The following is a 12,210-nucleotide window of genomic DNA, read 5'->3' on the forward strand; positions in this document are numbered from 1 at the left end:
ATCACCCTGACCCCCACCCCCCCTTACCAATCTGACCCCCCTATTGGTGGCTTCACCCCCGCTCCCCCCATTACAGCTCCACTGTGGCCCCCCATCCGCATCCTGCCTCCATTTGCAGCACTCTCACCCCATCAACCCCCCCTTTTGCAGCCCAGCGTCCCCCTGCAGCCCCAGCCATGGCCTGCAGCCTGAAGGATGAGCTGCTGTGCTCCATCTGCCTCAGCATCTACCAGGACCCGGTGAGCTTCGGCTGTGAGCACTACTTCTGCCGCCGCTGCATCACAGAGCATTGGGTGCGCCAGGAGCCACAGGGCGCCCGCGACTGCCCCGAGTGCCGCCGCACCTTCACCGAGCCCACGCTGGCCCCCAGCCTGAAGCTGGCCAACATCGTGGAGCGCTACAGCGCCTTCCCCCTGGATGCCATCCTGGGGGCTCAGCGCAGCCCCTTCCCCTGCAAGGACCACGAGAAGGTGAAGCTCTTTTGCCTCACCGACCGCACTGTTGTGTGCTTCTTCTGCGACGAGCCGGCCATGCACGAGCAGCACCAGGTCACCAACGTGGATGATGCCTTTGAGGAGCTGCAGGTAGATGTCTGTCTGTCTGTGTGTTTGTCCCTGAACATCCATCCCCCCTTGTTCCCAGAGTTGTGTTGTCTGTGGGATGTTCTGTCTGTCCATCCGTGTGCACCGTGCAGCACATTGTCCATCTGTCAACGTTCAGGACAGCCAGAGCTCCCTCTGCCTGTTTGCGCATGGCTCTGGGGTGCTGCTTCCCTTGTCACTTCCTCACAAGTGGAGTGCGATCCTCTGTCCATCTGTCCATCCACACTGTGTGGCCACCCACCCATCCGTCCGTCTGTCCCTACATGTGGCTCTGCTGAGCTTCTCCCTGGGGATCCCCAAGCAGCCCCAAACCAGACTCCCTCCTGTCCCACACAGGATCCCACCTCCCACAGCAGCACCAAAACCTGCTGTATTGGGGCAGCTTTGTGCCATGTGCTGGCCCTCGTGGTCTCTGGTCACTGCAGTGCCAGCTTAGCCCCGTGGTGGATATCTATGGGGCTGTGGAGCTGCCTCACAGCTCTCCCAGCACCTCAGCATCGCGCTGCTGGTGGCTGGGATCACTGCTTGAGCGTGGGGCGGGCACAAAGCTTTGCATTTTCCCCATGCCCCTTGGAACATTGCTGCTGTGGGGTGGGGAAGCAGGCAGTGCGGTGAGGCCAGGGCTGAGCACGGGGTCAGGGCGCTCTGTGTTGCAGCGGGAGCTGAAGGAGCAGCTGCAGGGCCTGCAGGAGAGCGAGCGAGGCCACACCGAGGCCCTGCACCTCCTCAAGAGGCAGCTGGCCGACACCAAGGTAGGAGTGAGACTGCGGGGACGTGCCCCGAATCCCTTCCCCTGCCCCTCCCCACGCACTCTGCCAGGATGCTGATGGACCCGCTGCGGCCCGGCCGTGCCCCTCGCCTCCTCAGTCATCGGCCAAAAGCCTGCGGGCCACCATCGGGGAGGCCTTCGAGCGGCTGCACCGGCTGCTGCGGGAGCGCCAGAAGGCGATGCTGGAGGAGCTGGAGGCCGACACGGCGCGGACGCTGACCGACATCGAGCAGAAGATCCAGCGCTACAGCCAGCAGCTGCGCAAGGTGCAGGAGGGCAGCCAGATCCTGCAGGAGCGCCTGGCCGAGGCTGACAAGCACGCCTTCCTGGCCGGCGTCGCGTCCCTGTCCGAGAGGTGGGTGGGTGCCGCGGGGCAGTGGGTGCCCACGGAGCTCCGTGCACATTGCTGCCCATCCCGCAGGCTGAAGGGGAAGATCCACGAGACCAACCTGACCTACGAGGACTTCCCCACCTCCAAGTACATGGGGCCACTGCAGTACACCATCTGGAAGTCGCTCTTTCAGGACATCCACCCAGGTGAGTGTGAGGCCGGCGGGGAGGTGGGAGGGGGTCACCATGCCCCACAGGGGGGGGCACCAGGCGGGGATGCTGACGCCCGCCGTTCCGCAGTGCCCGCGGCGCTGACGCTGGACCCCGGCACGGCCCACCAGCGCCTCATCCTCTCTGATGATTGCACCATCGTGGCCTACGGCAACCTGCATCCGCAGCCACTGCAGGACTCGCCGCGCCGCTTCGACGTGGAGGTGTCGGTGCTGGGCACGCAGGCATTCGGCGGCGGTGTCCACTACTGGGAGGTGGTGGTGTCTGAGAAGACACAGTGGATGATCGGGTTGGCGCACGAGGCCGTCACCCGCAAGGGCAGCATCCAGATCCAGCCCAGCCGCGGCTTCTACTGCATTGTCATGCACGACGGGAACCAGTACAGCGCCTGCACCGAGCCCTGGACGCGGCTCAATGTCAAGAGCAAGCTGGAGAAGGTGGGCGTCTTCCTGGACTACGACAAGGGGCTGCTCATCTTCTACAACGCTGACGACATGTCGTGGCTCTACACCTTCCGGGAGAAGTTTCCAGGGAAGCTCTGCTCCTACTTCAGCCCCGGGCAGAGCCACGCCAACGGGAAGAACGTCCAACCGTTGCGCATCAACACCGTCCGCATCTAGTGGGACCCCGTGGGCTGCCGGCGGGACGGGGCCGTGCTGATGCCTGCAGGGCGCAGCTGACTTTGGGTACCGGGCATGGCGCGGCTGGTGTCCCCGTCCTGTGCTTCCACATGGCCCCGTGGGTCCGGCCCTGCTCCGGCCGCTGCAATAAAAGGTGCATTTGGAGCCGAGGGGCTGTGGTGCAGCCCCTGCACGGGGTGAGGGACGCCGTGCCGTCCTGTGCCACGTGTTGTGCGCGGCTGGCAGTGAGGATGGTGCAGGGGAGCTGCAGCGGTGCTGACAGAAGTTGTGCCCTGCAGGGGGTGTGCGGTAGGGCTGTTACGTAGGGGCTTGGGGGCGTGGTGTCAAGCGTGGGGCGTAGGGCTGTGCAATATAAACAGCGGAGATGGTGTGGGCTGCGATCGTGTGTGGGGTGCGATGTGCGGGGCTGCGCTGCTCGGAGGGCTGACACAGCGGGCAGCGCCGCTGGAGGCTGAGCCGCTGGTGGCTGAGCCGCTGGTGGCTGCCCCGCCGGTGGCTGCCCCGCCGCTCTCCTCCTGTCCGCTAGGGGGCGCTACGGCACCGCGCACGCTCTAGCCTCCCGGCCTCACTGGTCGCGCATGCGCGGTGGCGGGGCCCGGCCGCCGCCATCTTGCAGCGGGCGCCGTCCCGCCGGTAGCGGGGCGCGGCCCGGCCGGCCCGGCCATGGAGCCGAGCGGGGGGCGGAAGGAGAGGCCGAAGGGCCGGGAGCCGGCGGCGCGCCTGGAGAAGGCCAAGCAGAGGTCGGCCCAGCAGGAGCTGAAGCAGAGGCAGCGCGCGGAGGTGAGCCGGGCGGGCCGAGCCGGGGCGGGCCGAGCCGGGGCCTCAAGCGGCGCCTCACCGCGGTGCCTCCCCGCCTCTCCCCGCAGATCTACGCTCTGAACCGCGTGATGACGGAGCTGGAGCAGCGGCAGTTCGACGCCTTCTGCAAGCAGATGCAGGCCGGCGGGGAGTGAGGGTCGGGCCGGGCCCGGCGCCGTCGCAGCGGCAGGCGGCACAAAGCGGCACGGAGCAGCACAGCCCCGCCGCCTGCCGGCCCTTCCCTATCTCGCTGTTTACGCTGACAGACGCCTCTTTGTTGTTATTTTCTGCTTTCTTTTTATCTTTTTTCTCTAAATAAAAGCAGCGGTCGTTCCTCCTTCCTCCGCCTCCTGCTCGCACGCAGCAGGCCGGCCGAGCCCCCCGGGATCGCAGGGCCGTGTGCCAGAGCAGCTGCAGCCGATGGCCTCATCTGCCCTGCGCAGCCCCTCCGCCCGTTGGCAGCACTGCGGGTCTCAGGGCCGCTCGCCCCGCGACAGGGTCGTTCTGTCTGTCTGCAGCTGCTGGAGCTGCAGGATCCCCTGGAGGTGCAGAGTGACAGAGCCGCTCCGCTTCCTCTGCTGCTCGGCGAGGTCTGACCTTCGCTTCCTTCCCCCACCCCACGCTCCCAGAGCAGGCGGCGCAGTTGTTCTCCAGCTTTTTTATTTCCAGAGAGTTCGGCCCCAGGGTTTCAGGTTCCATTTTTCCTTTCCACATTCCTTCCTCCCTCCCACACCTCATCGACCGGGCGCAGAAAGGAAAAAAAAGAACACGCTTCAGATATTATTTCCCTATGGCGACACGTCAGAAATAAATACCAGAGTGCTCCCCGTGCCTCAGGCTGGGCTTTGCAAGGAAAGGGGGCACCCTCACCCCTATCCTACTACAGACTGCCTGCTGCGGGGGCCACTTCCTCCTCATGTTGAGGATTTGGGGAACGTAAAGCCGCCGCAACTGTGCCCTCGCAATAAATTACTATGTACAGTGGGAATGCATTGGTCGAACCTCCATCTCTGTCCCAGCTGGTGGGACTGGCAGGAGGCATCTGGGGGGTGGTTCCCTGGGAAGGGGGCTGGTGCAGGGCTGTTGTTCTTCTGGCTGGGGGTGCGGGTGTGCAGGGCAGGTTGGAGCCCGGCCCGAGCTCTGCTGGCGCCAAGTTCCCCTTTGTGGGAGCTCAGCTGTTTTCTAAGCAGACTGCCATGGTGGGAAGCCCTGTGGGGCCGCGGCATTGCGCCTGCTAGGTTTGGAGTCTGCTGTCATGGCTCTCCTCCCCGGGAAGAGCTAACAAAGGCGGGGGGTGAGACAGCCTGGCGCTGGCACCCGAGAGTGAGGCAGAGGAGAGCTTTACTACGCGTGCGGTGGAGGTTAAGGCAGAGCCGTCCTCGCCGGGGTTGCTGCTGCTCGGCCGTTAGGCTTTGCAGCTCCAGATGGCAAAGGGGAGTAAGATGTACGACGCCGACCAGGCGAGGTAGTAGATGGGAGCGACCATTGCGGGCGAGAACAGGACGGCCACAATGCCTGCAGGGGGGAACCGTCAGCAGCGAGGGCAGAGCGGTGCTCCAACGCCTCCCTGGGTCGCTGCTCCGTGGGATGGCTGAGCACCCTCTGTGAGAGCGGGATGCGTTTTACCTCCGCTCCTTACCTCCGACGTAGATTGCCTTCTTCCAGCACTGCGATTCCAGCACCTTGTCGTGGGGGTAGAAGCCGCGGTCCACCATGAAGAGGACCATGGCGATGGCAGTGACGCGCAGCAGCGTGATGTGGCCACCCGTCAGCAGGAAGGTGCTGGCCAGCAGCGAGGAAGCGTAGGGACACGGCAAGCCCCGGTAGGTGAAGGGGATCCCTGCGGGGTGCCGTGCGCTCAGCTGGGAGCCCACGGGGTGCCCAGCCCTGTGAGCCCCAAGCCTTACCGCTGGAGAAGAAGCAGAGGCGAGCGAAGACTGCCAGCACGTAGGTGATGGCCAGCAGCCCGTCCAGCATGCCGCGTGGCTGCAGCAGCAGTGCCGTGGCCAGCCCGAAGGACGTGAAGTCAGCAAAGTCATCCAGCTTGGCTCCTGCGGGGGGTGAGCTGGTGAGGGGGCGGCGGGCAGCCGGCACCCCCGGCCCATTCCCAGCCCTGGGGCTCACCCAGCGCTGAGCAGGCGTTGAGCTGCCGGGCGACGGCTCCGTCGGCCAAATCGAGCAGGAAGCCCACCAGGAGCAGCCAGCAGGAGCAGTGGTACTGCCTGTAGGGGGAGAGGCGTCAGCCCCGCGCCGCTTTCCCCGCCCGGCCCCTCGGCCTGCCCGTCCCCCACCTGTTGAGGCTGCAGAGGATGGAGGAGAGCCCCACCACCAGGTTCGCCATGGAGAGCGCGTTGGCCGCATTTTTCCGGACGAACTCCAGCGCCTGCGCCCGTCCCGCCGGCCTGCTCAGGAACAGCTTCTTGGTGTACTGGAAAATACCTGCAAGCCACCGAGACGCCGGTCAAGGGCACAGATTCGGGGCTGGGAGTTATTTAAGCGCCCGAGGTAGCAGGTCGGTGCTCTGCCCCCCTCCGACGATGGGAAGGGGACGGCGGAGGGTTGTGGGCAGGAGCCTTCGCGCAGCGCTTTCCCCCTCCTCCTCATGCTCCTGCACCTCTCCCCAAACCATTCAGGCTCTGCAAGCCCCTGCCTCTGTCTGCCCGCGGGAGGCGAAGGAGAAAGTAAAACGCTTCCAAAATAACAAACAAACAAAAAAGAAAACAAAAGGAAAACCAAACAAACAGACAAAAAAGCCAAACCCAAGCTCAGAATAAAAGCCAACCCCAGTGTTAAGCTCTATTGATCTTATATACCTATAGGGCTACGCTTTAGAGAAAGTGTTAAGGGTCATGTCCTACTAGTGTGTTTTGCACCCTGCCTTTGCCGTGGTCCCAAAGCCAGGCAAGCTGGTGAGATCCTTCATCTGAAAGAAAACAGCACGTCAGAGCACAACAAGAGCCACAACCGCTCCCCCCCGCCGCGCTCCCTCCTGCAGGAAGGAAATATTCCAAATATTCCTCTTTTCTGAGCAGGGTGGGGGTGCTGCTGCTGCTGACCTTTGGCCACCCCACCCCAGGCCACGCCGCTGCGGTTTGGGGCCAGGCAGGTGTGCATGGAAAAACACCCTGAGGAGGTGAGCTTGGGGAGGTTTTCACCTCCAGCCCCGTTTTTCTGCAGGAAACGGCATTTTGGGGGCACTCGGCCCATGAGTCACACTGTGCCCCCCTCTTTGTGTCTGGGCTCTCCCCGTGCTGTGGGGAGGGGAAAAATGGGCAAAAGGCAGCACTTTGGGGTCTGACCGAAGTGGCCGCGGGTCCGAAGCGAAGCAGCGCCTGGCAGGCAGCACTGTGTTCTGCAGCATCACAATGCTGCACAGCGCCGTGCCCGGTCCTGACATTCCCAGCCCCAACGGCACGGAGATACGGGGAGAAAGAATGGGGTTCAGCCCCACTGCTGGCAGTGCTTTTTATTACTGTTTCTGGGGGGAAAATACATGGATTTGGCTCTTTCCACATCGACCCCATGTGCGTTAGGGGCACCTATTCAGAACAGGCAGTTCCGGGGCAGGTTAGCACGCAGGTGGAGCACGCTCAGCTCTCACTTCTCTCCATCCCCGGTTCACAGCGCCGCACTGCACCCAGCCACGCAGAGCTGCTCCACACCTTCACCCCGAACCACCCCACGTCTGCAAACTTCACCCAGCCAATATCCACCAGGAAACCCAAACACACCGAACGGGCCGTTTTCTGACGGGAAGCCTTGCGCTGGGCCAGGGGACGTCGGGGCGTCAAAGCAGGACTTACCGACCGGCGGCGACACCATCCACATGGCTACAGCGTGGGGAAACTGAGGCAGCGGCTGGGCGGGTGCTGTGTGTGCGACGGTGACACCGTGTTATATAGGGACGGGCTTTGCTGGGAACGGGCTGAGTCACCCGTGGGGGTGGGTCCGGCCAGAGGACACACGGGGGTTTTGGAGGCAGTTGGCACCACGGTGAGGGAGGAGCTGCCTGGGGCTGCAGGGCCGCGTGCCCGTGCCAGGCTCACGGTGTCCATGCCAGCCTTGCAGGAGCCGTGCCAGGCCCCGCAGCGCCTGTGCCAGGATCAAAGTTCCCAAGCCAGGTTCGTGGTGTGTGTGCCAGCCCCACGCTGCCCTTGCCAGGCTCTCAGCACCCATGCCAAGTTTGCACCACCCATGCCAGGCTCAGAGCACCCATACTGCCTCGCACCACCCGTGCCAGCCTTGTAGAACCTTGCACCACCCGTAGCAGCCTTGCAGCACCCTTGCCACTCTTGCAGCACTCCCATCAGCCGTGCGGTGCCCATGCCGGGGCTCATAGCACCCACGCCAGCTGCCCCTGCCTGGCCCACCCGCCTGTCCCAGCCTCGTGCAGGCAGCACCGCTTGCACAAGGGTGTCACGAGCTGAGCTGGCCTCAGCAGCCAGAGCAAAGGGCCCCCCCAGGGAGCAAAGGTCCCCCTCATGGTCACAGGGGCCCATAAAACCCTACAGCCCTGCGCCTGCAGAGGGACGTGATGGGGATTTTCCATCCAGTTCAGGGTGGCCCCGTCCCCGCAGGGATGTGGGGCTCCCAAAGGGATGGGATGGGATGGGGGGAGCGGGGGCCCCATGCGTGCCGGGCGCCATCAAAGGGCCCTTTGTTCCCGGTCACGCGCCGCGGACGGTGGTTGCGAGGAGACGGCTGGGCCGGGAGGGCAGGAGGCGGCGGGCGAGAGCTGGGCACGGAGCTGCTGCCACGGCCGTGTGACTGGAACAAGGCACCCGGAGGGGACCCCTCCCCGCGGCATCGGGGCACCTCGGGGTGCTTCTTCCGCAGGGCGCAGGTGTCGGTGCCCGTCCCCGTGGCACCTCTTGGGAAAACCACCCCCACGGCCTCAGGTGCCTTTGGGCAGAGGTCGGAGACCAATTCCTGTGGCACCAGAGCGCCCCGTGTCCATCCCTCTGATATCTGGATGTCCCCAGGTGCCCATTCCTACGACATCACGGCACCGTGAGGGGATCCTTCCCACAGTGCCCGGCATCCCCGTGTGCCCAACTCTGCCGTGCTGCCGTGCCCGCTCTGCCAGTGCCATCTGCTGGCAATGCAGCCACTCTCACCAGGTGCGCGCATCCCCGCCTCCCCCCTCCACCCCCCCGGCACACGGGACGCAAGGGGTCAGCTCTGTGGGTTTATTTGCGCGCTGTGAAGCACGGAGGTCGCTGCTGCTCTGCTCAGCTGTTGTTTGCTATGGTCTGGGAGAAAGAAGTGGTTCAGGGGGAGCTCGGCACCCAGCACCCATAAATATCAGAGCATCATGGCACCCCAGCACCCCGGTACCCCAATGTCCCAGCATTCCTGAGCCCAATACCGGGGCACTCTGACACCCCAGTGTCCCGGCACGCTGGAACTCCAACACCCTGACAGCTTGACACTCTGGTACTCTGACATACCAGCGTCCCTGCAGCCCAGCATTTCAACATCTCAGCACCCCAACAATCAGCACCCCAATATCCTAACACTACAATTTCCCAACATCCCAATACCCCAGCATTCCAGCATCCCAGTGCCCCAACACCCCAGCACGCCAACATCCCAGTGTCCCAGCACCCCAACACTCCAGTTTCCCAACACCTCAGTTCCCAGCTTCCTAATTCTCCAGCACACCAACACCCCAGCACCGCAGCACCCCGGTGTCCCGGCCCCTGGCAGCCCGTCACCCCACACCCTGGGCATTCTGCACCCCACCATCCCAGCACCCAACGCCCACCTCAGCAATCCAGTCCTCAAAGGCAGAGACGCGGGTGAAGACAGTGGGCTTCTTTGGAGTGTCGCAGCCCAGTGAAGACACAAAGCTGGCGATGCCGTGCACCTCCCAGTGCCCATCCTCAGCCTGGCAGTTCAGGGGGCCGCCCGAGTCGCCCTGGGGACGGGATGGGGGTCAGGATGGTTTGGGGTGCTCCAACCCCTCCTCGCGGCGCAGTGCAGCACAGCACTCACGTTGCAGCCGGCCTGCTCAGCGCCGCCAGCACAGACCATCGTGGTGCGGATGGTAAGGCTGCCCCACCAATCAGACTGCGTGCAATGCTCGTGGTCCACCACAGGCATCAGAGCATCCTGAAGTTTGTCTGGCAGTGGTCCCCCCGCTGGCAATAGGGGTGGTGTTAGGGACCCAGGTGGACAACGCTGTGCCCAGCATCCTCCACGCCAGCCTCAGCCATCCCACAGGCATTCCACATCTATTCCACATCCATTCCATGCCATCCATCCATCCATCCATCCATCCATCCATCCATCCATCCATCCCACAAGCATCCCATGTCCATTACTCCATCCCACAGAGTCACAGAATCACACGGGCTGGAAGGCACCTCAAGAGATCAAGTCCAACCCTCCTCATAAAGCATGTTCCCTACAATAGGTCACGCAGATTGGCATTCAGACAGATCTTGAATGTCTCCATATGAGACTCCATAACCTCTCTGGACAATCTGTTCCAGTGATCCATCATCCTTACCATAGAGATACCATCTACCTAATCCATCCGTCCCTCCATCCATCCCTCCATCCATCCATTCATCCCTCCATCCCACCCTATAACCCTCATCCATCCATAAACCAACCATCCATCCACCCATTTGTCCCATCCAACACCCGTTTTTCCAACCATCCTACCTCCACCCTACAGCCATCCATTCATTCACCCATCCATCCAACAGTCATCCATCCATAATCCATCCATCTATCCTACAGTTGGCTATCCCTCCATCCCACATCCACCCCACATCCATCCATCTACCATCCGTCCATCTACTCCATCTACCCATCCGTGGTTCATCCCACATCCATTTCATATCCATCCAACCATCCATCCATCCATCCATCCATCCATCCATCCATCCATCCATCAATCCATCCACCCACCACCCATCCATCATCCCACATCCATCCACCACTGGCCCAACCGGCCTCCCACCCTTCCCTCCATCCCTCATCCTTCCTTCCCCCTGCCCCCCCCACCCCCTCCATCCCAGCACTCACTGCTCAGCCTCCCCCAGCCGCTCAGATAGCACGGGTAGCCGTTGGGCAGCACGGTGTCCGCGGGCGGCAGCTGCCCCGTCTGCACGTAATCGTTCAGCACAGCACTGTGCTGCAGCTTCAGCAGGGCGATGTCATTGCTGCACACAGGGACACCAGGGCGAGGCATCACCGGGGACACGTGTCACCGGAGAGAGGTCCCCAGGTGGGGACAGCATCCCCTTGCCTCCGCACCCCACTCACCCGCAGGCCAAGCAGAGGCTGTTCCACTTGGGGTGCACGAAGATGTCATCGGCCGCCACGGGGATGCGCTGCTCGGGGCCTTCGGCGGAGCTCATGTCGTACTCACCCAGCACCACCTCGTAGGTGCGCGTGGAGCTGCCCAAGGGACACAGTGCCTGCTGACCCCAGGGCTTGGGGCTCCCCGTTCCGCTCATCCCTCCCACCCCATCCTTGCCCCTGCTGCAACCTCGCCACCTCAACGCTGCGCCGTGCATCCCTCCAAGCAACGCCACGTCACCCCATGCCCGCACCCCATCCCTGTGCCCGCAGGCGCATGGCTCACGAGATGCAGTGTGCGGCCGTCATCACCCAGCCGGGTGCGATGAGGGTTCCCCCGCAGGTGTGCCGGAAGGTGCCGTCACGCTCGTACTGCAGTGAGATCTGCAGGGCCACAGGGTGCTGTCACCCTCTGCAGTGTCCCCATCTCTGTTCACCAAACAAGCCTAACCCCAACGACAGCCCTAGCCCTAAGCATAACTATAAACATAATGACAACCTCAATCAACCGTAGCCGTAAGCCTAATTCTAACCCTGGTCCTCATCATAACTGCAACCCCAACCTTAGTTTCATCATAAGCCCAACCTCAACTCTAACCTCAATCCTGATGCTCACCTCAACCTCAACCCCAACCCCAACCCTAACTCCAACTATAATCCCAACCCTAACCCTAATCCCAACCCTAACCTTAACCATAACCCCCAGTCCCAAACTTAACCCCAACCTCAGCCTCAACCCTAACTCCAACCTTAGCCCTAACCCCCAAAACCTCAACTCCAACCCAAACCAACCCATGTTGCTCACCTGCCATGGCCAGCTGTACGGTACCGCATCCTGCCCATTCACAACCCGTGACCCACCGGGCAGCATGGCAGAGTGGCAGCCTGCACAACAGGGTGACCGTCACTCAGGGGGTCACCCAGACCCCCCAAAGCGGGGACAACAGCGGGTTTGGGGACAGCTTACCGCCAGCGAGCAGCAGCAGGGGGATGAGGAGCGCAAGCATTGTGCTCAAGGGCTCGGCCAGGTGGCACGGGGCGTCCGCCAGCCTTAAATTCCCCCTTTATCGGAGCCCTTCCCCGGCCCAAGGCCAACCCTGGGAGCGGGCAGCCGGTGCCCAGCTGGCCCTATGGGGTCGGGGCTGCAAGCCCTCCCAATGTGCACAGTGCAGGGGGACGGGGTGGTGACCCAGCGCCCTGCGGGGGGCACAGCGGGGTGCTGCCCCATGGGAGCCAAGCAGCTGTGGGGCCGGGGTTAACCATTAACACCCAGCCTTGGGGGGGGCACGCGGCCTCCGGTGCCCTGCCGGGCGGGTGCGGGTGCTGCCACAGCCCGCGGCTGCACCCCCCAGTGCCATCTCCCCCGCGTGCCCGTCCGCAGCCTGCAGTGCCCGCACAGCCCCCCACGTCCCCCGCACACCCACAGCCCCTACGCTCCCCGTACCCGCACAGCTCCCGAGCCCCCCCGGTCCCCCCACACGCCCCAACACCCCACACTGCGCTCCCGACGCCCCCGAATGCCCCC

General features: G+C 63.4%; 4 protein-coding genes across 6 annotated transcripts; 2 read left to right on the plus strand and 2 right to left on the minus strand.

Moving 5' to 3' along the window:
• Positions 1 to 62: 62 nt before the first annotated feature.
• Positions 63 to 2,717, plus strand: LOC122190636 (E3 ubiquitin-protein ligase TRIM62). The gene is made up of 5 exons (XM_042890700.1): positions 63 to 584; positions 1,259 to 1,354; positions 1,470 to 1,726; positions 1,793 to 1,908; positions 2,002 to 2,717. The coding sequence occupies exons 1-5, from the start codon at positions 177 to 179 to the stop codon at positions 2,550 to 2,552; spliced, it is 1,428 nt and encodes a 475-aa protein (XP_042746634.1). The 5' UTR covers positions 63 to 176; the 3' UTR covers positions 2,553 to 2,717.
• A 480-nt stretch (positions 2,718 to 3,197) lies between these two features.
• LOC122190639 (small vasohibin binding protein) lies at positions 3,198 to 3,712 on the plus strand. The gene is made up of 2 exons (XM_042890705.1): positions 3,198 to 3,353; positions 3,440 to 3,712. The coding sequence occupies exons 1-2, from the start codon at positions 3,237 to 3,239 to the stop codon at positions 3,524 to 3,526; spliced, it is 204 nt and encodes a 67-aa protein (XP_042746639.1). The 5' UTR covers positions 3,198 to 3,236; the 3' UTR covers positions 3,527 to 3,712.
• Positions 3,713 to 4,014: 302 nt separating this feature from the next.
• TMEM269 (transmembrane protein 269) lies at positions 4,015 to 7,277 on the minus strand. Of its 3 annotated transcripts, XM_042890704.1 has the most exons (7): positions 7,175 to 7,277; positions 6,230 to 6,294; positions 5,663 to 5,810; positions 5,496 to 5,593; positions 5,279 to 5,422; positions 5,011 to 5,211; positions 4,015 to 4,886 (listed from the first exon to the last, which is right to left on the minus strand). In XM_042890704.1, the coding sequence occupies exons 3-7, from the start codon at positions 5,710 to 5,712 to the stop codon at positions 4,777 to 4,779; spliced, it is 603 nt and encodes a 200-aa protein (XP_042746638.1). In that variant the 5' UTR covers positions 5,713 to 5,810; positions 6,230 to 6,294; positions 7,175 to 7,277; the 3' UTR covers positions 4,015 to 4,776. The 3 variants fall into 3 exon arrangements, with proteins under 3 accessions (XP_042746638.1, XP_042746637.1, XP_042746636.1); XM_042890703.1 differs by having other exon boundaries at positions 5,663 to 6,294; XM_042890702.1 differs by lacking the exon at positions 6,230 to 6,294 and having other exon boundaries at positions 7,175 to 7,276.
• Positions 7,278 to 8,546: 1,269 nt separating this feature from the next.
• PRSS50 (serine protease 50) lies at positions 8,547 to 11,990 on the minus strand. Its single transcript, XM_042890701.1, has 8 exons — positions 11,653 to 11,990; positions 11,491 to 11,570; positions 10,972 to 11,069; positions 10,650 to 10,784; positions 10,410 to 10,546; positions 9,369 to 9,514; positions 9,139 to 9,291; positions 8,547 to 8,623 (listed from the first exon to the last, which is right to left on the minus strand). Exons 1-8 carry the CDS (start codon positions 11,690 to 11,692, stop codon positions 8,603 to 8,605), a joined length of 810 nt encoding a protein of 269 aa, XP_042746635.1. The 5' UTR covers positions 11,693 to 11,990; the 3' UTR covers positions 8,547 to 8,602.
• Between the last annotated feature and the right edge of the window lie 220 nt (positions 11,991 to 12,210).

Source organism: Lagopus leucura, unplaced genomic scaffold, assembly GCF_019238085.1.
Source record: "Lagopus leucura isolate 7727_CA_CO unplaced genomic scaffold, USGS_WTPT01 147-14_obj-0_obj, whole genome shotgun sequence".
NCBI lineage: Eukaryota > Metazoa > Chordata > Aves > Galliformes > Phasianidae > Lagopus > Lagopus leucura.

Coding starts and splice junctions, on each gene's coding strand:
- LOC122190636 (XM_042890700.1), top strand. CDS start 177: ATGGCCTGCAGCCTGAAGGATGAGCTGCTGTGCTCCATCTGCCTCAGC. Junction 585..1,258: donor ATGCCTTTGAGGAGCTGCAG/GTAGATGTCTGT, acceptor TCTGTGTTGCAG/CGGGAGCTGAAGGAGCAGCT. Junction 1,727..1,792: donor GTCGCGTCCCTGTCCGAGAG/GTGGGTGGGTGC, acceptor CCCATCCCGCAG/GCTGAAGGGGAAGATCCACG.
- LOC122190639 (XM_042890705.1), top strand. CDS start 3,237: ATGGAGCCGAGCGGGGGGCGGAAGGAGAGGCCGAAGGGCCGGGAGCCG. Junction 3,354..3,439: donor AGCAGAGGCAGCGCGCGGAG/GTGAGCCGGGCG, acceptor CTCTCCCCGCAG/ATCTACGCTCTGAACCGCGT.
- TMEM269 (XM_042890702.1), bottom strand. CDS start 7,199: ATGTGGATGGTGTCGCCGCCGGTCG. Junction 5,811..7,174: donor GATGGTGTCGCCGCCGGTCG/GTAAGTCCTGCT, acceptor GGTGGCTTGCAG/GTATTTTCCAGTACACCAAG. Junction 5,423..5,495: donor CAACGCCTGCTCAGCGCTGG/GTGAGCCCCAGG, acceptor CACCCCCCGCAG/GAGCCAAGCTGGATGACTTT.
- PRSS50 (XM_042890701.1), bottom strand. CDS start 11,692: ATGCTTGCGCTCCTCATCCCCCTGCTGCTGCTCGCTGGCG. Junction 11,070..11,490: donor CGTACAGCTGGCCATGGCAG/GTGAGCAACATG, acceptor GTGGCCCTGCAG/ATCTCACTGCAGTACGAGCG. Junction 9,292..9,368: donor CTGAGCAGGCCGGCTGCAAC/GTGAGTGCTGTG, acceptor TCCCGTCCCCAG/GGCGACTCGGGCGGCCCCCT.